The 25,071-nt window shown below is 38.8% G+C and overlaps 1 protein-coding gene across 1 annotated transcript in view; it reads right to left on the bottom strand.

Annotated features, from left to right (window-relative positions):
* Window positions 1-6,222: 6,222 nt before the first annotated feature.
* The window catches only part of RAD18 (RAD18 E3 ubiquitin protein ligase), a 134,584-nt gene continuing 115,735 nt past the window's right edge, over window positions 6,223-25,071 (bottom strand). Inside the window, exons 12-13 of the mRNA XM_010590024.3 lie at window positions 22,532-22,594; window positions 6,223-7,059 (exon numbers count right to left, since the gene is read on the bottom strand). Of these exons, the coding sequence (XP_010588326.2) occupies window positions 6,957-7,059; window positions 22,532-22,594 (166 nt within the window). The 3' untranslated portion in view covers window positions 6,223-6,956. The remainder of the gene's footprint in view (window positions 7,060-22,531; window positions 22,595-25,071) is intronic.

Genomic DNA, 25,071 nt, shown 5'->3' with positions numbered 1-25,071 from the left:
AATGTTTCTTTCTTGTACATCCTTTATCATCATGCCCTAACACAATATTCATGAATATTCATTTAAGGACATTGTTTTCTCTTTACTTAGTGGGTATTTTAGTGAAAATGGAGTGAGGAAAAGGCACATTTGAGGAGCTTTGGGCAAATGAAGGGCAGCCTGAAGGGAAACAGCCATGCCATGAAGTAGGAGAAAAGTGACAGAACACTGAAATCTAATTCCTGCCCACCTGACCTTTATCTCCTTCCAGGGACTACCGTCCCTCACCTTACCACCTGAACTGGGAGTAAGCCATTATCATTTTGTGTCTATGACATTCTCCCTGTCCCTTTCTGCTAATGCAAATTGAACTCATTCTTAAATGCTAGTCCAGGTCCCCATCGCTCACAACAAGTTCTAATTCACAGAAAAAGAAAAATACGCATATGGCTAATTTGTTACAATCATTGTTACATTTAATTAGCTTCGTCTGTTATTGTTTTGCTTTCTGTGTGATTGTGCTTCTTGTAAACTACATAAAGTTAGACTGTTCATTTTCTAAAAATTCAGTCTCAAACTGTCACACAAATGGCAGTGTATTGTTGGAGTATATTTTCACTTCTGTCTCAGTCTCCTCTATAAAATGAGGCTAATAATTGTGCCCACCTAATAAGGCTGTGATGATTAAATGAGTTAATACTGGCAAAGTCCTCAGAACACTGCCCAGTACATACTACCCATTTCATAAACGCTAAGTATTATTAACACTTGAGTTTAATCATTTCTATTTACAGTGAGTACTGATATATTTGGAGCCCTGGTGGCGCAGTGGTTAAGTGTTCGGCTGTGAACCAAAAGGTTAGCACTTGGAACCCACTAGCCACTCCTTGAAAACCCTATGGGGCAGTTCTATTCTGTCCTATAGGGTTCATTTGAGTTCAAATCAACTCGATGGCAACAGGTTTTTGTTCGTTTATTGATATACTTGGACTTATTGGATCATGAGATTTGAGATTTCTATTCACCATGCTTTTCTTAGTCCCCCCTTTTTAAAAAAGAAGAACCTCTTCTGCCTTGTAGGGTTTTGATCAGGTTTTCCCTAGACCCAACTTCTGGCTTGGAAAATACTACACTGTTTCTCTAAGGGTTAGCCTTAAAGCCTGAAAAAGTATCTTTGACTTAGAATGTAAAGTAGGTCAATGCCTCCCAAATAATACCAAGGGCCTCAGAATGCCTTAATATCCTGGCTCCCCTCTCTCATCTTCCATGTTGTCTGAAGTTTTATTTCCACTGTTCAATCTCCCACCATTAAGGCTTTTCTTCTTTTTTTCTTCTATATATATTTAGATTTACCAATAGGTTTACCAATTTCTTTGCTCACAACTGCCTTTTATATTCCACTAGTTTTCATCTGGATCCATTTCATTCTTAATAAAGAACATCCTTTAGCAAGTTACTGTTTGCCCATCAAAACTTAAGAGTGAAGTCTGGGTCCCTCAACTAATATCTTGCATGAGGAACAAGCAGGTTTAAACTATGCCACAGCCCAAACCAAAAAAAGCTAAACCTAACACATTGACATCTAGTCGGTTCTGACTCAAAGTGTCCATATGGGACAGAGTAGAACTGCCCCATCGTGTTTCCAAGGAGTGGCTGGTGGATTCGAACTGCTGACTGTTTAGTTGGCAGCTGAATGCTTAACCACTGCGCCACCAGGGATCTGTCACTATTATATTCTTTTACTTTTCAGGGGAGGTGGGGGCGGGGAACCCAGCCCTGAACAGGGTATGACTTTTAGAAAGAATTATTCACATATTTTCCCCTTCTGGATAGAAATCAGCAACGGTCCAAACTGTATGACCTTGAAATAGATCTATGTAAAAATTTGCCTCTATAAAGCCCATATTTCTATAAAGCTGACAAGATGAATAAGAACAGTTGCATGACAGATCAGAGATCAGGCTATGTTATGTTATTACAGGCTCTGTCTTAGCCCTATCTCCTTTAAGTCTTTTACCTTTTAAATAACTGAATACCATGTATTGAAAATATGAAATAAATTGCTCTATGTAGATGTCATGGTTTCAGAAATTTATTATTAAATCTGACAAAATAAATACATTTTCAGCAGATACTCTTCAGAATTCAAATAGTTAATATTATACAGCTGAAGGCAACAATGAATTTGAGGTTACCTAGAGGTACATTTTGTAGTGAAAACATGGAAAAGTCAGGGCTTCTCAAAATCAGATGCCACGCCAAAGGAATGATAAAATTCTTTTAAGATTGTGATGCAGTTCTTACTTAATCCAAACTGAAATAAACCATGCCATGTGGGATTCTGGAGTTTCCATGGTCACTTGTGTAGTTTCAAAACTGTAACACTGGGACAAAAAAACCTCCTTGCCTGCTGGTATTCCTGGGCCCGCCTGGCCCTCCATTCAAGTGAAAAATGTTCACAATAGGATGTCAGTCTTGCCACCTATTCATGTGGCACCCAAAGCATCTGGGTCCTTCTTGGCCAGTGTAAGAACACTAACAGCAACAGAACGTTGCCGGAAAATGTATCCAGCTACCGTCCAAAGCCTGGGAGTAAAATAGTATAAAAGGACATCCTTGCCATTCCCTGTAGAGATCCTAAATAAAAATACCAAGTCAGAAGAGGAAAAGTGCTTTTGGTTTTCGTTTGCTTATAACTCTATAGAAGTCTGCCCTCAATCCTCTTCAATTTTGGACGCTCAGCTCTAATAGTTAGCAGAAGTGGCCATAAGAAAGCTTTTGCACTTATTATGAAATTCCCACCGAAAAGCTCCAATATGTTTCTTTTTTAAAAATTTTTATTGTGCTTTAAGTGAAAGTTTACAAATCAAGTCAGTCTCTCATACAAAACCTTATATACATCTTGCTATATACTCCTAGCTGCTCTCCCCCTAATCAGACAGCACACTCCTTCTCTCCACTCTCTAGCACTTTGAAGGCTGGCCTCTTTGGGATGCACTGCGAGATGGCATCCTAGGCAGGACAGGATTCTCCCAGGATCAGCAGCAGGGCACGTGACAGCACTGGTGAGCCTGACCAGAGAGCAGCAACACATTCAGGCGTGGACATGAACAGTCCGAGGCCTGGGGATACCCAGAAATATCCAAGGAGGGGGCTGGAGAAATACCCACATAAGGCCTAAGTGTAGGTGGGGAATACAGAGCCAGTTCCGGTGGAGGAGTTCATGTTAGTGTGATCCGTTTATAGCCTCAAGATGGTTATTCCTAAGGACATCTGAAACACAAAGACTAAAGCCAAGGAAGAGCATCAAAATGGTAATGAACTTAATGGTTGTGATGACTTTTTCTTTCAAAGTTCATAATTACTTTCAGAATAAAAAATACATAACAGGAGAAAGTATGTCTCATTTGAAAAATCGCCGTTTTATCAGATGATAAGAATTTTGTAATCTATCGTTTCTGCCTTTTCCGTAGTTCAAGGGAATCTCAGAGCCCCGTTTAGTGTTCAAACACAGTAACTACATTAGTGTAGTAGTAGGTACAGTTGTCTGCTTTGCATTCTACAGGGTCAAAGGCCACACAGAAAAAAAAAAAAAAAAAAACACCTCTACAAAGCCTTTTCTTACTCTTTGGTCTATCCCCATCAAGACACGTGAATCTTTAGCACAATGTAGTCTTTAAAGGTATACTGACTGCCCTTTAGGACTCACGTTGTCTTGTGTGTAGGAATTATTTCTTCAACTAGGCCAGTGATTCTCAATGAGGGTAGGAAAAAGAGAGAAGGATTTAGAGGAGGAAAGGGTAACCTGACAGAACCATCTGGATGTCCTTTTCTAAATTACGCACCTGAACCTACCCCAACAGTAAGAATCACTGCCATTGTGAGGGGTGTAATTGCTGAGGGTTCTTATATCCCCGATGAGTGAGGAGAAAAAGAGAATTAATAACCAGTGAACGACTATAAGGTTGTTGAACATTGCATTTTCACTAAAAGGTGAATTTTAGAATCAGAAGCATATGGATTTCAATCCTGGGTCTAACATACACCTCAAATGGAGATTAAAAATAACTCTTTTTCAGTGTATGAATATTAAATGCATGCTAAGTGCTATCGTACAGAGCTTCAAAACCAAAACCAAACTTGTTGTGGATGAGTCGATTCTGGCTCATGGTGACTCCAGGTGTTACAGAACTGAGCTCCATAGGGTTGTCTTGGCTATAATCTTTACAACAGTAGATCACCAGGCCTTTCTTCTGTGTGCTACTGGGTGGGTTCAAACCGCCAACCTTTTGGTTGGTAGCTAAGTGAAAACTATTTGCACCACCAGCAATCTAACATATAGAGCTTGTTGTTGTTACGTGTCATCGAGTTGGTTCTGACTCAAAGCACTAGGTACAAAAGAATGAAACATTGCCCAGTCCTGTACTATCCTCACAATCATTGCTATGTTTGAACCCACTGCTGCAGTCACTGTTTCAGTCCATCTCACTGAGGGTCTTCCTCTTTTTTGCTTACCCTCTGCTTTACCAGGCATGATGATGTCCTTCTCCAGGGACTGGTTCCTCCTGACAACACGTCCAAAGTACTTAAGACAAAGTCTCACCATTCTCGCTTCTAAGGAACATTCTGGCTATACTTCTTCCAAGACAAATTTGTTGGTTCTTCTGGCAGTTTGTGGCATATTCAGTATTCTTCTCCAACATCATAATTCAAAGTCATCAGTTCTTCTTCGGTCTTCCTTATGCATTGTTCAGCTTTTGCATGCCTATGAGGTGATTGAAAATACCATAGTCTGGATCAGGACCCTTGGTGGCACAGTGGTTAGGAGCTGTGGCAAGCTACGGCTGCTAACCAAAAGGCTGGCAGTTCGAATCCACCAGGTGCTCCTTGGAAACCCTATGGGGCAGTTTTACTCTGTCCTATTGGGTCACTATGAGTTGGAATTGACTGGTCGGCAAAGGATTTGGTTTTTTGGTTTTGGGTCAAGTGCACGTCATTCCTCAAAGTGACATCTTTGCTTTTTAACACTTTAAAGAGGTCTTTTGCAGTAGATTTGCCCAATGCACTACATCATTTGATTTCTTGACTGCTGCCTCCATGGGCATTGATTGTGAATCCAAGTAAAATGATATCATCGACAACTTCAATATTTTCTCTGTTTATCATGATATTGCGTATTGGTTCAGTTGTGAGGATTTTTGTTTTCTTTATGTTGAGGTGTAATCCACACTGAAGGCTGTACTCTTTGATCTTCATACAGAGCTTAGCACAGAGCAATTGCTCAATAAATGCCCTTTAGGTCTATTTTTCAAGTAGACTTGTGAGTTCTTTTAGACCGCGGATTTTTCAACTTTGACAGCCTGACATTTTGGGCTGGATAGTTGTTTGTTGTGAAGGCTGCTCTACGCATTGCAGTGTATTCAGCAACAACCCTGGCCTCTACCTGCTGATACAGGAACAACGCCTGCCTCCCCCTGTCCAGTGGTGGCAGCTAAAAATGTCTCCACACATTGCCAATGTCCCCTTGCAAATTACTTTTGCTATAGTTAAAGTGGTGATTACTTCCAGTTTATTTTACAGCAGACTGTGTAATTTTTAATGAGACAAGCAGCTTCATTTTAGGATAATTTCTGGCAACTCAGTGACGCAAATACCACATCAACGTTAAACCCTACTTCGTTTGATATTGCTCACTTACCTCACATCAGATCCTTTGATGGATTCAGTGGGTGGTGCTGCTTTTAGTCTCCTTAATGCATCACTCATGATTTTTAGTAGACGAAATGACTATGACAAATTCTTATGGAACCATTTAAAGCTCAGAAAACTCTTAAAGAAAACAAATGACCATTTAAGTGTGAAAACACTGAACCCTCAGCCTCAATGAGACTACACGTTATCTACAAATCCCAAAGCATAATGAAAAGCCAGAGTCAATGGAGACACTCTTTGGAAAGAGGAAGTCATGAATGTGCCTGGCACATTCATAACTGTGTTCTCTTAACACTGTCGGCATCTGCTGTCATGTTATTGGAAAGCTGAGGTGTTTGGGTTGGGGGCAGGGAGGGCTGGCTCTGAAATGCGAGAGAGGCATTATGAACTCTGGAAGGAAATGGACCCTCCTGGACATATTGCAGACAGATAACAATTTCTGACCAACCCCTTCCAATGATATGTAGCATATATTCAACTATTCACAGGATATTGTTTCAAAGACATTATTTTAAAGTGATATAGAGTCTATTCACTTAAAAAATCCATTTATTGCATACTTTTTGTTTAATAGCTAGGGTGCAAAGTAATAAAACATTCTATCCATCCAAGTGGCAAAAAAACCTAATAGTAATAATTTCTAAGTACTATTTCAGAAGAATATGCTCAATGTTTCAAAGTTGCTGTTTATGACTTCTTTAAATTACAATGTTGACAACCTACCCAAGTAATGTGTAAGCACATGTCTGACCAGCTACTACATTAAACTTGGGCAACAACAATCATTAACTGGGTGCTTACACACACCAAGGGTTTGCATTATGACATTCAACCTTTCCAAAAATAAAGAAATGTTTAAATCCTCCGCTGCTCCTTGTGGTAGAGAGGTTGAAAACAATCCTGTTTTGAAGTTGGTTTCTCCACGGAAGAGAAAAACATTCTTAAAGACATTCTTAAATTTGAAAACAAACAAAACAAAACCCCTTTACCAAAGAGGCCATCAAATTTGCAAAGTGGGTGAACATGTGGACGTGAATATTTTCAGGGGGAGATATTTTAGAGGTAGGAGGTAACTGACCAAGAGAAGGCGTTTTGTTAAAGAAAAAAAAAATTTCTGGAAAGGCAACAAGGAAAGAATGAAAGTCAGTTAACCATAATATTTAGAATTTAACATCTTCTTTTAGGTATTTTAAAACATGAAATCTATATGGCAACAAAAAGTACCATATTTCAATCACTGCATTGGAAGTCAGCAAAAGCCCACACTAATTCCTATTATGCTTATTTCTTGGTTCAATCTCTGCATTTTCAGCGGCTCTTTTGCGACAGGTCTCTCTTGGACTTATTTCCGTATCTGGAAGATGGCTTCTGAAAAGAGAAAAAGGCATCTTAGAAAGTGATGATCATTATTCTACAGCAGTCTCTTGTTTACAAGTGCTTTCACAGGCATGATTTAAACCCCCAAACAGCTCTCTGCTCCATTGACAAATCTATTCTCACTATTATTCCAACTTTATAAGTGAAAAAACAGTGAATTAGCAAGGAGGGACAGTTAGTACGAGAGAGAGGCAGAACTTCATTTCTTTCTTCTGAATCAAATTCTTGCAAAGTTTTACACTTCTTAGTATGCAGTAAGCTGTAAAGTAAAACAAAGCAAAACAGAACAAAACATTGTTCCCACCATAGAAACAAGAAAAGCTCTGGATAATCTAGCAAAGTTGAAACTTTTCTTGAGCCTGTTAGAGAGCTGAGGCTGTAGGGCAACCTTAGAAAACAAAATTCCAGAGAAAGATAAGCCCCTTCAAGGAGAGATGGGCACACAAATTCTCCCACTTTTGGCAGGGCATGGGAGAAAGAGGTAGCTGCCATATACCCTGGTTAGAAAAAAAATCCACTAAAATTTTAATGAGCTCTTAAGTATGAGCTCAAACATACCAATGATCATGAATTGAATAACAAAGAAAGACACAACTATATGCTGTCTATAAGTAAGCCCAACATAAATATATCAAAAACCGTAAAGTCTGAGATTTTGCCCTATGTGCACGCTAAAGAGTTTAGCCTGCCACAACTTCATAGATACCGGCAGAGGACACAGGACTCCTAGGTAGAGGGGAAGGACAGTTTATTATTCACAGCCATAGTTGTAGCCAGAACTCTTGTGCATTGCTGGTGAGAATGTAAAATGGTGCAGTGGCTGTGGAAAATAATGTGGCAGTTTCTTAGAACTACCATACGACACAGCAATTCCACTCCTAGCTATATACCCAAAAGAACTGAAAGCAATGAATCAGACAGACACATGTACGCCAATGTTTGTTGCAGCATTATTCACTATAATCAAAAGGTGGAAACAATCCAAATCCCATCAACAGACGAATGAATTAACGAAGTGTGGAATATACATACAATGGAGCATTTATTATTCGTCTATAAAGAGAAATGCAGTTGATATACGCTGCCACACGGATGAACTTTGCAAACACTGTCAAGTGAAATAAGCCAGACACAAAAGGCCAAATATTGTATGATCCTACTTATATAAAATATCTAGAATGTGTAAATCCATCAAGACAAAAGATTAGTGGTACCAGGGCTGGGAGGAGGGGGCAGCGGGGAGCTTAAAACAAACAAAAACTTTGTAGACTTGAAGACCTAAAATGGGTGATTTTTACTGATCATAAACCCCAAAACCACTGCCACTGAGTCGATTCCAACTCATAGCAACCCCACAGGACAAAGCAGAACTGTCCCAAAGGATTTCTAAGGCTGTAAATCCTTACAGAAGCCAACTGTCAAATCTTTTTCCCGAGGAACTGCTAGTAGGTTTGAACTGCCAACCTTTCGGTTAGCAGCTGAGCTCTTTAACCACTGTGCCACCAAGGCTTCTTTACTGATCATACCTGATATAAAAATAAACATCTATCATAGTTCTAGGAAGATATCATATAATACACTTATTATGTTTGCACTCTTTAATTTTATTTTTCCCTCTGTAACTGTTAAATACTTGCCTTTATGAGTCAATGAAAACTTAAACTTTTTTTTTTTTCATCTATAATAGTATGATAGCCTTAAATGGAATATCTGTTGTTCTATCCAAGGTCACAAAGGAAATTTGTTTTCCTTTTTAAAGCAAACTGCAATACAAGTTACATTACACATAAGGTAAGTTTGCTTGATGAAGCATACTGACAACACTTTATTGCAAAAACATAATATAGCAATAAAATACAGCTAATTTTTTTTTTTTTTTTTAATGAGTCAGGGTGTGCTTTGGCCACCCCGCAAAGACAGGATGGAACTCCTACCCAAAATATGGTTTGGATATGGAGAACAGTGACAGCATACACATGCCAAGAGGGTATGAAAAGGTTTATTACTCACATAGTGAGGCTTTCTGGGGAGAACAGGGCAGACTTTCTAAGCTGGTCCAAAGATGGCTTGAGACCCAAGAAAAGGAGACTTGTTTAGGGTTTTTATGGTGGTCAGGAGGAGGGTTCCCACACATGGGCAGAGTTTTGTGTGGCCTGAACATCCTGCAAGTGCCAAAGGAAGGAGCACCTGGGCTTTCTTAGCAGATTGCCCAGATGTGGGGGTGGAAAAGGAAGAGGGAGGTGAGGCTTAAAAGCTATCAGCAGTCAAACAACAACAACAAAAAGAAACCAGACTCTTTATTACAGGTTGTAAATTGATGAAGAACTCAATCCAGACAGAACATTTGAGTATAGCTGTGTAGCACTAATTGACAGGTATGGCACAGTGGGAAAAGTACTGGACTTGGGCTTAGGAGACACAAGTTTGAGCTACAGCAATGAATCAGACGTGAGATTCTAGAGAATTCGCCACCCTTCTGGGCTTGAATTTCTGATAAAACAAAATGATTATAATTCTTTATCTACCTAGTTATCACAGGGATTCAACAATAAAATGAATATGAAAGTACCTACTTAGGTAAAACAGCACATATTAGGAATTTGATAGATATGAGGTGAATGCCTGACATTTGTCTTCTCAAATACTCAGAAATAATTTTGGTAATTTCATTAGTATCTACTACTTAAAAAATAAGGGCATAAAAGAAAGAAAAAATATCAGCCAACATGCAGCCTTTCTTGGGATAAAACTATTTCTGTCTCTGGATAAAGGCCTCTTAAGAGGGATGGGTCTCTCTGCTTTTGTTGCCAGATGAAAGAACACTCTTTGGTAGGCAGTATTAAACCAGAAAGGAGAACCAGTATGCCACATGAGAGAATTGGTTTCCAAAACTTTCTGTACGAGCTGGAGGCATAAGATGAATCATAGACAAGATAATAAATGTAAGGACCTGTATTTGATTCCAGAAACTATTTCCCAAATTCAGAATAGGAAAACATGGTTTAATGGCAGCACAGAGGTACTGACTTCAAAAGAACAGAAAGTGAGAGATGGCTGTCAATAGTAAAAAACAAACTTAACATTCTGAAAAGTCAACTAAGTGATAGAAAATAGAACTGCACCATAGAGTTTCCAAGGAGCACCTGGTGGATTTGAACTGCTGACCTTTTGGTTAGCACTCATAGCACTTAACCACTACACCACCAGGGTTTCCATATTTGTGATAGCCCTAGTATATTCTGCATTGTAGTACTTACTAAATTTCGTTCTCGGTACATTTTTAAAGGAACATGGATAGAGTCTATAGAATGTGCCTGGGACTTGCGAAGTCAGGAAGCTTTCCAGATTTTATTCTCTTAAGGAACTCCCTCCCACTCACCATTACAGGCCAGGCCACTGATGAAAAAGATCACTGTCTAGAGGTAAGCCCACAGGCACACTCTGTCTTTAGCCTACTTGGCTCTCCACCCACCAAGAACTGTAAACAAGGTGAGGTTAGGCCCACCCACAATAATCCTTTAGTGGACTTTTTTCCTTGAAAAACTATGTGCTTTCCTTTCCCACCTTTATTCTCATCTTACTCTAATTTTCAAGGTTTTTTTTTATTCTTTCTATTTTTGTTTCATGTATTTTGGGGCTCTGTTGTTAGGTACACATATATTTATAATTGTTATGTCTTCTTGAGGGATTTACTCTTATCATAAAACATTCTCTTTCTCAGTGTAACAATTTTTGTCTTAATGTTTATTTTGACTGATATAAGTACAGCTACATCAGCTCTGTTTTAGTTACTGCTTGCATGGTCTACCTTTTTATATCCTTTTGCTTTCAACTTATTTGTGTCTTTGAATCTCAAATGTGTCTCTTGTAAATAGCATATAGTTGGACCATGTATTTTCTCCATTCTGTCAATCTGTGCATTTTAATTAGAGTGTTTAATCCATTTATACTTAATGTAATTACTGATAAATTAGAATTACACATGCTATTTGCTGTTTGTTTTCTATAAGTCTTATTTTTTGTTGTTGTTGTTGCTCCTTTATTCCTCCATTACTGTCTTCTTTTGTGTTAATAGTTATTTTCTAGTGTACCATTTTACTTTCTTTGTCTTTTCTTTTACTATATTTTCAGAATTTATTTTCTTAGTGGTTGCCCTAGGGATAAAGAGCCCTGGTGTGCAGTGGCTAGAGCACTTGGCTACCAACCAAAGGTTGGCAGTCTGAACCCACCAGCCACTCCGCAGGAGAAAGATGTGGCAGTCTGCTTCTGTAAAGATTTATAGCCTTGGAAACCCTATGGGGCAGTTCTACTCTATTCTATAGGGTTGCTATGAGTTAGAATCAATGTGACAGCAGGGGGGTTTGGTCTGGGCCCTGGGGGATTACAATTAACTTTTTAAAAGTTTGTTATTGTTGCTGAGAATTTATACAGCAAAACAAACACCAATTCAACAGTTTCTACATGTACAATTCATACACTGACTACATTCTTCGAGTTGTGCAACCATTCTCACCTTCCTTCTCTGAGCTGTTCCTCTCTCATTAACATAAACACACTGTCCCCTAAGGTTCCTATCTAACCTTTAGAGTTGCTGTTGTCAATTTGATCCCATATAGATAGTTCTTAAAAGAACATAATGGTCAAGGCAGGCACTTTTTACTAGTAAAGCTAAGCCATTGTTTGGTTTTAAGAAAACTTCAAGGGATATTTTTGGTTTAAGGTCTAAAGATTATCTCAGGGCAATAGCTCCAGTCTGTGGAGTCCATGAGAATTTGAAATTCTATTCTGCATTTTCACCCTTTTGATCAGGATGCTTCTATGGAATCTTTGATCAAAATTTTCAGTAATGGTAGCTGGGCACCATCCAGTTCTGGTCTCACGGTAAAGGAGGCAGCTAATCATGGAGGCAATTAGTCACACATTTCATTTCTTCTTCCTAGTCCTGACTCTCCTTCTTCCTCTTGTTCTAGACAAATAGAGACCAATTATTATGCCTTGGATGGCCACTTGCAAGCTTTTAAGACTCCAGGCACTATGCAATGAATTAGGAAGTACAAGAGAAGTACTAAACATGTTATTAGGCCAATAAACTGTGATAACCCATGAACCAAATTCCATGAGGTATTTGGCTGTACCTAAGCAGCCTCAGCACCTACTCTTTTTTTTTTTTTTTTTGTCATTGTAAATATGTCTATCACACAACTTTTGCCAATTTAACTTTTTACAGGTAACACAACTTACTGACAGCACCTACACTAATAGATTGTGCAACCCTATCCTTAATCAATGTGATTTTTTCATCACTGTAAACTGAAACTCAGTATTCCATAAGTAATAACTTCCTCTTTCCCCCTTCCCTCTTGCTCCTGGCAACCACTAATAAACCTTGGTCTTTATACATTTGCCTTTTCTTATCTTTTTATATAAGTGAGGTCATACAATATTTGTCCTTTTGTGTTTGACTTATTTCACTCAGCAGGTCTTCATGCTCCATTCATATATAATTATTTATTTGGCTTCTGGCTCTGTATGGGGCAAAGGACCCATACAGAATACCAGTGCATAACCTTGATACCAAAACTTGACAGGCACAACATGGAAGAAATGTTGTAAGCCTATTTCTCTCATAAGCATAATAACAAAAAACCAAAATATTAAGGAACCAAATCTAGCAATACATAAAAAAGACAAATAATCATCACTAAATTAGGTTTATTTCAGGAATGCAATATTGATTTAACATTGGAAAAACCAATCAGTATAATTCACCACAGTGGCATAATAAAGGAGAAAAGTCACATGTTCATCTCAATAGATGCATAAAAACTTAAAAAAATTCAATACCCGCTCATGCTAAAAACTAGGAATAGATGGTAAAATATTGAATGTTCTCTAAGACTGGGAATGAGAAAAGAAAAGGATGTTTTTATTACCACTTCTATTCAACATTTAACTAGAGGTCCTTACCAACACAATTAAGCAGTAAAGAAGATATAAAAGGTATTAGAAGGAGATGACATGGCTACATATGTTAAAAACAAAACAAAACTATGAATTATTAGAATTGAGCAAATTTATCAAAATTGCTGAATACAGGGTCAATGTAAAAAATCAATTTTAGTTATATACACTAGCAACAAGCAATCAGAAAACAGTAAAATAGAATACCATTCTCAATAGCATCAAAAATACCAAATATCCAGAAATAAATCTAACAAAAGATGTATATAACCTCTCACAGAAAACTACAAAACAAGATTAGAAACTAATGATTTTACGAATAATTAGAACATAAACAAACACTTATGATACCATATTCACAGATTAGAAGCCTCAATATAAAAGAGCTTTCTGAAGATAACATAGGAAAATACTTTTATGACCTTTGGATAAACAAAATTTCTTACAAAGAACATAAAATATGCTAACCATAAAGGAAAAGATTATTAAACGTAACACTATAATTAAGAATTTCTGTTCACCAAGGCATGGCACGAAAGCTCCACAGACACATCCAAACTCCTTGAAGGGCTGAATTACTGGACTGAGGGCTGGGGACCATGGTCTCAGGTAGCATCTAGCTCAAATAACATAACATAGTTTATAAAGAAAATGTTCTACATCCTACTTTGGTGAGTAGCATCTGGGGTCTTAAAAGCTTGTGAGCAGCCATCTAAGATACTTCACTGGTCCCACCCCATCTGCAGCAAGGAAGAATGGACAAAACCAAAGACACAAGGGAAAGATTTGTCCAGAGGATTAACAGACCACAACTACCACAGCCTCCACCAGGCTGAGTCCAGCACAACTAGATGGTGCCCAGCTACCACCACAGACTCTTCTGACAGGGATCACAATAGAGGGTCCTGGACAGAGCTGGAGAAAAATGTAGAACAAAATTCTAACTCACAGAAAAAGACCAGACTTACTGGTCTGACAGAGACTAGAGAAACCCCAAAAGTATTTTTCCCAGACACCCTTTTAACTCAGTACTGAAGTCATCCTGAGGTTCACCCTTCAGCCAAAGATTAAACAGGCCCATAAAACAAGACTAAATGGGCACACCAGCTCAGGGGTAGAGACAAGTAGGCAACGGGGGTCAGGAAAGCTGGTAATGGGGAATCCAAGGTCGAGAAGGCGAGGGTGTTGACATGTCGTGGGGTTGGCAACCAATGTCACAAAACAATATGTGTATTAATTGTTTTATGAGAAACTAATTTGCTCTGTAAACCTTCATCTAAAGAACAATAAAAAAGAAAAAAAGAATTTTGGTCCAAAACACACCATTAAGAGAGTGAAAAGGCAAGTCACAGAGTGAAAGAAGATGTTTGCAATGTATACATCTAACAAAAGACTCATATCCAGAATACACAAAAAACTACTATAAACAATAAAGGGATGGAAAAAGGTAACCCAATTAATAAAAAGGGGGAGGGGTGCAAAAGATTTGAATAGGAACTTTACAAAGCAAGATAGCTAAAAGACATTGTGTGTATAAAAATATACACAACATCATTAATCAACTGAGAATTATGTTCAAATCACAATGAGATACCACTACATACCCACAGAATGGCTAAAATTAAAAAGAATAAGAATATCAAGTGTTGATGAAGATATGGAGCAACTGGAACTCCCACTGCTGATAGGGGTATACATTGTTACAACTACTTTGGAAAAATGTTTGACAGTATCTACTAAAGCTGGATATGACGCAGCAATACCACAGTTAGGCATATACTCAACAGAAATGGGTGTACATGCACCAAATGACATTTATAATCATATTCCTGACATCTTTATTCATAATAGGCAAAAATTCTAAACAAATCCATATATCTGTCAACAGCAGAATGGATAAATGGTGACTTATTCATACAATGGGATACTACAGAGCAGTGGTTCTCAAACTTTAGCATGCATCAGAATCATCTGAAAGGCTTATCAAAATACAGATTGCTGGGCTCCACCCTCAGAGTTTCTGATTCAATAAGTCTGGGGCAGGGCTCAAGAATTTGCCTTTCTAACAAGTTCCCAGGTGATACAAATGCTGCTGGTTTAGGGCCCACACTTTAAGAACCACTGCTATAGATAAAAAATATATATATAGATAGATAAAGCAATGAAGAATAAACTCCTGCTATACGCGGGCATGAAAAAAATCTCACAGACATAATGTTGTTCCAAAGATCCAAAGAGCACATACTATATGATCCCATTTATATGAAATTTAAAACCAGGCAAAATTAATCCATGGTGCTAGAAGTCAGACCAGTACTTACCTTTAGTGGGGTAGGTTTTGAATGATATGAGGCATAAAGGAGGCTCCTAGAATGCTGGTAATGTTCTACATCTAGATATGGGTGGTGGCTGCACATGTATTGTGATAATGTTACTTTGGTGGCCCCCAGTGAACCATACTTCTTGGTATTCATTCCTTTGTGTAGTCCCCTCTAATAGGTTTTAGGGCCAGTTCCATGACTCACTTAAACAAGAGAATACAGCAAAAGTGATGCAGTGCTAGTTTCAGGACCAAGTCTCAAGATGCCTGACAACTTTCATATTTGCACTCTTGGGAGATTTATCAGTCTGAGTTCCATCAGGAGGAATAACTTGCACAATAATTTGAACACAGAAGTTTAATATAAAGAAATGCTAACTATAAAAGTAACAAATGAATGGTTAGTAAAAGAGAACTTTAAGAATATAAAAATAGCAGAACTCTAAAGAATATAAAAACAGCCACCATATGCAGGGCTGAGATAGAGTACTCAAGAAAGAGGCCAACCCCGCAGGACAGATCCAGACCTGGTTGGGGAGGGCATGGCTGTAGCTAACTGAGAACCACTGCGACAGATAGGGCAAGAGCTGCTGGCCACTGTGCACTGCAGGAGCCTGGAAAATGAGTACTATACCAGAACCAACAGGCAAAACCCTTTCCTCTTGCAGTGCCTTTCCAGTGCCCTCTACTGATAAAACTCATGAGAGCTAGCAAAGGAAAAATAATTAAAGGGCACAGTTCAGTGTTTTCAGAGCAGGCAAAAAAGATGAATTTGCCGCTGAGAGGCAATAAATTGATAACTAGCACAGGAACCCTGAACCTCCATGTAGGAAATCCAACTATCCTGCTGGAAAGACCATGTAGAGACGCCACACGAAGAAGATGCTCCAAGACTACATGGACAGAGATGGAAGTCCAGACATCTCAGATGAATATATATAGCCCCCTACTAACATGCAAGCAGAATGCAGACATATAAATGACCACCAGCAAGGCCAGCAGAAGAACCACTCAGCTGAGCCCGGCCAAGACTGAAAAATCATAAGCAAACAAAATGGCTGTTGTTTAAGCTCCTAAGGCTTAGGGTGGTTTGTTACACAGCAATTAAAAAACAAAAGAGAATGCTATTTCTGTTTTGGTTATCTATTATTGTTGTTGTTAGGTGCCGTCGAGTCGGTTTCAACTCATAGCTACCCTGTGTACAACAGAATGAAACGCTGCCTGGTCCTGCACCATCCTCACAATCATTGTTATGCTTGAGCCCATTCTTGCAGCCACTATGTCAATCCATCTTGTTGACGGTCTTCCTCTTTTTCACTGACGCTCTACTTTACCAAGCATGATGTCCTTCTCCAGGGACTGATCCCTCTTGATAATATGTTCAAAGTATGGGAGATGTAATCTCGTCATCCTTGCTTCTAAGGAGCATTCTGGCTGCACTTCTTCCAAGACAGATTTGTTCGTTCTTTTGGCAGTCCGTGGTATATTCAATATTCTTCGCTATGACCATAATTCAAAGGCATCGATTCTTCTTCAATCTTCCTTATTCATTGTTCAGCTTTCATGTGCACATGAGGTGACTGAAAACACCATGGCTTGGGTCAGGGGTGCCTTAGTCTTCAAGGTGACATCTTTGCATTTTAACACTTCAAAGATGTCTTTTACAGCAGATTTGCCCAATGCAATGCATTGTTTGATTTCTTTTTGGTTATCTATTACTACAAAACAAAAAAAAAAAAAATTTTTTTTTTCTTTATTACTACAAAACAAATCGTTCTTAAACATAAGAGGCATAAAACAATGCAATCATTTATTTGCTCATGATTCTGAGATCTCGGTAGGGTTCAGAATAAACAGTGTAACTAGTTCTGCAGGTCCACTTCCAAGATGGCTCACTTACATGGCTGGCAAGTTGGTGCTGACTTTTGGCTGGGAGATCAACTAGAGGTGATGGCTGAGTCCTCAGTTCTCCTTCAGTTGGCCTCTTCCTGTGCCTAGCGTGTTAGGCTTCTCATAGCAGGATAGCTGGCTTCCAAAAGAGCCTTCCAGGAGTGAGTGTTCTGAGAGGACAAGCCCCCATGTACAAACGCTTATCAGGTTTCTTCTCACACCTCATGGCCAAGCCCAGAATCAATATGGGATTCAAGGGTGTGAATACCAGGAGGTGTGGTTCATTGGGGGTCACCAAAGTAACCCCAACCCCAGGTATATTTAGCTTCAAAAATTCATTGACTATGTACCTAAGATTTGTCCACTTTCATGAATGCATGTTAAACGCCAATTAAAAAAAAAGTTCTAAAACAAAAAAAAAGACAATCAAATTATTAATATTCCTCCATGAGAAAATATGACAGGCTAATAAGTATATGCAAGTGACTTCTCATGGGGTTAAGATGAAAAGCAGATTATCAATAGAGAAAATGATTATTTCTTTTCAGGTTTTATAAGAATATTAGAAAAAGTTATTTTCTAAAATTTTCTTTTTAAGGCACCATGAGATCAAGAGTAAAAAGATTCTGAAGTGGCAATCCTTATCCATTCAGATTCCTGAAGCCATGTAAGCTGCGTTCCCAGTAACCCAGTGCCCTCGAGTCAATTCTGACTCATAGTGATCCTATAGGACTAACTCCTAAAATCTACTTGCCAGTAGATTCAAATCCATTAAATACTGACTGACTGAATGACACATTCATTCATTTACATACTTATTGCGTATCTGCTGTGTGCCACCTCGGCACGGTGTTAGGTGCCAGAGATTCAAAGTCCAATGGACTTATTCTCTAGAAAGGGAGTCAGGTGTTAAGTGCAGAGTGTGGCAGAAGCAAAGACAGTGGCTTCTGAATGAAGTTGTGAAGAAAGGAATGACAATTCCTATCTCAATGAAGAAAGGGGAAATTGCAATTCAGACAGAAGCAACAGCGTGTGCAAAGGCACAGGGGCAAAGGCAGTATGACTCATTGTGGCAATGCTGAGCAGCTCAGCTTGGAAGAAACAAACAGGAGGGAGTGAAATGCCATGAGCCAGCCAGGTAGGCTGGGTCCAGAACCCAAAGAGCCTTAGATGCTGGGGAGCCCTTTAATGACTTTAAAGTATGAGGGAAAGAACACAGTGTATTACAGATCTCACCAGCAGAAAGAACCGGTAATGACTAAAGGCAAACACACAGTTGAACAGCTGTTTTAGCAAGCTGTGGAAAAGGATGAAGGGCCCGTACCAGGCAGCGGCACAAAGAGAAGGACAGAGATATTAGGGAGGTGATCTATAGTAGTGCTACCTGAAGTATGGTCCCTAGAAACAGCATTAGTCACACCTGGCAGCTTGTTAAAAATGCAGATTATTAGGCTCCATCCCAAACCTACTGAATCAAAATTCTCAGCATGGAACCTACTAATTTGTGTTTTAACAAGCCCTCCAAGAGATTCTGATGCATAATTAAGTCTGAGAACCACTTATCTATAGGACTTTGCAACTGACTACATGTGAGAGATAAGGGAGAGTTTCAGGTTTGAATTGTGAATAAATTATACTACTACTATTCACTGACATAGGGAAGAGCTGATGAGGAGCAGGTGTGGAGAGGAGGGACTCAGACTCTCTGAGGCATTTTTCCCACACATTTTATGTATAAGGAAACAGACCCTGAATCATGAATACACCAGGATCATTTTCCTTCTTGTTTTGATTCTGTCCAACATAATTATACCTTACAGTTCAAAATGGTGTGATGAACAAATATATGTTTTATTGACATAAGATCCCAAGACCAGTCTGTACAAAACAAGCTTTTTTTTCTTTTCTGGCTGCTTATGAAAATACTGCTTTATATGGGGCAATGTGTTGCAAAGGGAACCTCTAAATCATTTGTGGAACTAGGAGAATCTGTTGGAACTGAAGTAGCATATTCTAAGACTAAGATCTTAAATATGCCACTGTGGTACCACAAAATATGCCTATAAACTTAAGATGGGTATTTGTAGACCTAACACATTTTGTTGAAAAAGGTAGCTGTCGAGGCTTTTCCTGACTCTACTGGTGAAGCTAAATCATGGTATAAGCTCACACACAGCAGGATCCATGGCTGTTTAAAGGGTTCTATAATCAGCTGAAATCAGAAGCCCTGGTTTCTGATCCTGGCAGTGCTAATAACTAGCTGTGGACCTTCACCCAGTCATTTCACCTCTCTGGAGCTCAACTACCTTCTGCATAAAATGAAGGGATTGGACTAGATGAGTTCTTACATCCCTTCCAGCTTTAACATTCATTACCTGTGAGGATTAAGGGACAATATTTGTGTTCTAAGAGCTTTCTTATAATAATGATTTTAAAAGATCATCATTAAGAAATCTTTGGACTCAGGAATTCTGGGCTACAGTGTGTCACAGCCATTAGTATCTGAGTTTAATTCAGAATGAACAGGGTGATTCGTGGTACAGCAAAAAAGTAGTTACCTAAGTTTTTTTTTAAGGAGTAACTTTCATAGAACCCAGAGTTAACACTTAGGTGGAGGTAGTGCAGGTAGCCAAGATCTCAAACTTTAATAAAACGCTGCTGCTTCAATCACCAAATATCTCATTGGCCCAATAAACCTACTCACAATGTGTTCCCCAGATGCACCGTGCTTCCACTGGGCCAATGATTCAGCTATGAAACTATAAAATGTCAACCGCAGACTAAACCCCTCCTTCTTTGGAGAGATAGTATAGTTTAACGGTTAAAAGCACTGACTCTGGACACTGGGTTAGTAGCTCAGCTCAATCACTCATCACTTAATTGTTATGGGGCCTCGGACTAGAGGTTTCCATCTTTAAGCCTCAGTTTTCTCACTATACAACAGGAATGATACTAGTACCAACATTATAGTGTTATCATATTTAAATGATATTACATATATAAAGCAATTACTGTGGGTCAAGCTTGTGTTGACACTGGGACTACAATGTTAAACTTAGGCCAGTTGGGGAGATGGACAGTGTGCTGGAAAAAGGACACAGTGCTGTAAGAGCCTATAACAGGAGGATCTGATCTAGTAAGAACGGTCAGTGAAAACCTTGAGGAGAAGTAACTCCTGGGCTGATTAGGTGTAAATATGTGAAGAACACCTGAGTAGAGGGATAAGCCTGTTCAAAGGCCCTGTGACGGGAGGGAGCTTGGCATGTAGGAACTAAAAGGTCTGTAGGAATGGATCAGAGAGAGAATGGAGCATAGGAGTATAATAAGAGGTGAGCCTAGCCAAAGAGACCAGATGACTTTTAGGCCTAATACAAAGTCCTCTCTTAATCCTAAAAAGGAACAAGAAGCCAATGAAGATTTTTGAGGCAAAGGGAAAGTAACAGGAATCCTGTTTTGCATTTTGAAAGGATTACTCTAGCTGCAGTATGGAGAAGAGATTGTAAAGAAGTCAGAAAATAAGGACGGACAAATTAAGAGGCTATTGTCTAATCAAGACAGATTGTAACATGGATGATGGTGATGAGAGAGGAGGAAATAAGTTGATGGGCTCAAGAGATATTTAAAAAGAAAAATCCATAGGACTGGTCATGGATTAGACATATAGGCAATGGGGAACAAGATGCCAAGAATGACACCTTATTTTTTGGCTTAAGCAAATGGCTAAAAAGAAACATTGGAAAAGGATCACGTTTTTATATTACGTTAAAATTTGGAGGGAGAGCCTGAGCAATAAATAAGATCAAGTGTACCGCTTTTTATAAGCTGATTTTGAAAGATCTTAAAAATATCCAAGAGGAGACACCAAGTAGTTGAATACACGTCTCTGGGGCTCAGGAGAGGTATGGGCAGGAGATATAAATTTACTTGGAGATAAATTTAATCTTCACCAACATCAACAATCAATGGCCTGGCTAAGGATGAACCAGAAAAAGCAGCAGAAAAGAAACGGCTGGGGAAACAAAATAAAAACCAGGTTACTATAACTTATTAGAAGCCAAGGAAGTGAGACATTCAAGAAAAGTGAAGAGGTCAATAGTATCAAACACTGCTATGAAGCCAAGCAAGATGAGGCCTAAAAAATGCCTCTGGATTTAGCAACACTGAGGTCTTCAATGACATTAGTGAAAGCTATTTCAGAAAAGTGATGAGGAAGGTAAGGAAATGAAAACTACAAGTAGAGAATTACATTAAGAAGAGAAGGAAAGATAGAATGGTACTTGCAGAGGAGCCTGAGTGAGGTAGTTCTTATTTGTTTAAGATGGGAAAGATTTGAGCATTGCAGAAACTCTGCAAGAAAGATAGAGTTGAGAGGGAGAGGCTGCCTACACAAGAAAGAAAGGGGAGAAAGAATAAAGTTAAGTTCTTGACAAGAGGGAAAGGATGAGGTGGAAGGGGGAATTAGCCTCAGATAGGAGGAGGGGCATCTCCTTTATTAAAAAAGAGGAATGAGGATAAAATATATAAAAAAACAGGCAGATTTATGTCTTTGGCATTGGGAAGATGAGGATTCCCATATGATGCCTTCTATTTTTCTCTATAAAGAAGAGAAGAGGTCTTTAGCTGTGGGTGGAACCATTGAAAAGAGGTGAGGTCGGAAATAATCACGGTAAAGAATGGAAGAAAGAACTGAGCACAGAAACATTAAAGTTGCTAGGTAGTTTTGAGGGCCCGTTTGAAGTGTGTGACAATGAAATGATAGTGAAACCAGCCAATGTGACCTGGTGTATTACAGATCACTACTTGTAGGGGGAGATTTATGAAACTGTAATATTCTTCCGCATGGTTCCTTTCCTCTTTACTGACCAGTGGGGTCTAGAATAGGTCCCCTTCATCCACCGACATTCTTAGTTCCCTGACTGATTCATAGGTGGAATGAGCGAAGGAGTGATATTCATTTATCTTACACTAAGCCGGTCTCATGACTGGCAACATCCAGGAAGGGGTTAAATTCTCTAAATATCTTGAGCCAGTACTTAAAGCCGAACTATTAACTGCCAGTAAGAATGATTTATCTTTAGAGAAACAACTTCTGATAAGTAACTAGAGTCATTACACTAAGATCCCATTTCTAAGCAGAAATACAGAAACGAGTAGTAAATAAGGAAATCTTTACCTGTATGTGGATTGTTTTCTTATGTCAGCACAAATATTCTTGTGTTTGAAAACCAACCGTACAGAATTATAATCTCTCAGGTCAAAGTATACATTTATTTCTTGATTATGAGAACTCACCTATGTGATGCTTCCCAGGCTTCCTCTTCTTCTAGGAGATCTCTTATGATGTCTGAACTAGAACTAAAAGGATATGTACATCGTCAATATTGCCAGACAATAAAAGATTGGATGGTTTCATTTATATAAAATTCTAGAAAATGCAAACTAGTCTGTAGTGACAGAAAGCAGACCAGTAGAACAGTGGTTGCCTGTGGCAGTAGGGGCAGTAGTATGGGCACGAAGTGGCACAAGGAAACTTGGGGGTAATGGATATGGTCATTATCTTGACTCTGCTCAAGGTTTCATAGCTACATACATACGTCAAAACTTACCAAATTGTGCGCTTTAAATATCTGCAGTTTATTATACATTAATTCAATCAATAAAGCTGTAGAAATTTAATAAATTTACATAATAATAATAAATCACCAGGCCTTAAAATAAACCCTTCAACATAAAACCTGGATTCAAATTGAATACACTCATGAGTCTTGTCACGACTATGACACGATTCCTATGGCAACTGAAGATCAAACTGTGTTTTAAAAACTGCATTAGAATAATGAGATTCACAAGTGATACCAAGTCCTTAAGTGGCTTTTAGCCTCTTTTAACTAAAATATAATTTAATTAATTTGAATTGTGCTAATAGTGGAATTTGTTATAATGCAACCTGGCTTAAAGCGCTGTGTACCTTTGGCCTACCTGTGCAGGGGTGCAGGGTAAAGACTGTTACTGAGGGCATGCTTCATTTCTTTAAGACAAAAAAATGAAGGCTTTTAGTGACTTGTTCTTAACCAAGTTAATTCCTACCAATCCTACCAATAAGTGTTTTTGTTTGTCTCTTTGTTTTAAAGATATGTACATCAATATCAAAAAGCATGTGTTTAGACATCCAAGCAGCAGAAAGTCCCAGGCACTGTACTAAACAACTGAGAAATAGGGTCACCACCCCAGGGCTGAAAAGGCTGAAACAAAGGAATGAAATACCATTCTCTCTCAGGTGAGAAACGACAGGTTTGGAAATGTTAGTGGTAAACATATTTCTACTGATACTCAAACAAAGAGCAAGAATTCAAAAGTTATGAAGAGTTAAAGTGCTAATGAGTAATTCCCAGCCACTTTGGACAACTCTTTGAAACAAGGTTTGTTTATGATGCCTGTACAGAAGAAGGCAACACGGTTATTAAATATAATTCTGTACCAAATGTTTTACTTGAAGATTTCCCCCTAAATCACCAAGACTACCACAGAGTTACACGCAGGGTCCCTCTGAATGTGAGTCATACGTGCAATGGTCTACGTGCGGGGTTCCAGTAGCACTGCTAGTGTACTGACCTCCTAATATATCTTACACCATGCTTCCCTGATCGTTTCAGGAGAAGAATTCTCAGATTGCAGTATCGAAATTTTTAGTTATTTGTGGCTTGGGAAAATACATAGTGATAAAGAACTATTATAAATTCATCAATACTTTTATCTGGTGTTTTATTCACTATAGCAGCATGCGCACGCAGTTTTCAAATAGAGTACATGGATTTTGGGGGCATTCTTTATTTTGTCTACAGACAAGCCTTGATGGGCATGTGCTTTCGCACCTCCACTGCAATAATTCCTCCAGGTCCCTGGTTTGGAAACCACAGATTAAACCTGTCAAGGTCCCTAGGCAGCGACCACTCCTTCACATTGCAGGTGGCCCCCTGAGAACAGTAACACGTTAATTCAGCATCAGTCATTTTCACCTTAGTGTGAACTGGCTTATAACAATCTTTCCATTAAACTGCTAGCTGAAAGCAGTTTTCATTAGGAGGGAAGGAGGGAAAAGCATCCAAGACAGATTTCACCAACTTTATTATTTTTTATGTATTATTTTTATCCTAAGAGATAGACCCACACAGCCACTCACTAAAGAGTGCTTATATTCGCTGCCACCCCTATCACCTTACTTTGGAGATAACTATTCCAACTTTGAAAAGAAAACTGGTGCTGTTTTAAGTTAACTTTTTCAGTCTCTTCTCTCTACCCTGTAGTACCTTGATATCATAATCCATTCTTCTTTATTTGGACAGAGCTAGAATAGTATTTCGCAACCTTTTTTCATTATCGTTCCCTAAGTAGCCTTTCCAGACTTTTTTTCCCTAATCACTCCCCAGCCCATGTAAATTTAATGCCACAGATATAATGTATACCTGCTTACATACTGTATATGTTTTTGTGCATATTATACATAAAGATTAAGATTTTTTTGCCACCCTTTCCCCCAAGAACCAATTTCTGCCCTTTGGGGCACTATCGTTTCTACTGAGAACACACAAACCAGGGAAATGTGACATGGTTATGCAGCTCCGGGTCCTAACAGAGGTCACAATGCTAGAGAAATAGTAAAGTCAGCTTCTTGACAACACCCCCCTCAATACACACGCACATGCACAATTTTTTTTAAATACAGGAAGGTTACAAAGCACCCCTAATATTCCAGCTAAGTAAGCAGGATGGCCAAGCCTGTCAACAAACCTAGTATATTCTGTGATCAATGTACCTTGGGGTTTCAAATCACC

This window comes from Loxodonta africana, chromosome 22 (genome assembly GCF_030014295.1).
Source record: "Loxodonta africana isolate mLoxAfr1 chromosome 22, mLoxAfr1.hap2, whole genome shotgun sequence".
Classification (NCBI taxonomy): Eukaryota; Metazoa; Chordata; class Mammalia; order Proboscidea; family Elephantidae; genus Loxodonta; species Loxodonta africana.
The sequence above is the reverse complement of the archived record's forward strand: the minus strand, read 5'-3'. Positions and strand labels throughout refer to the sequence as shown.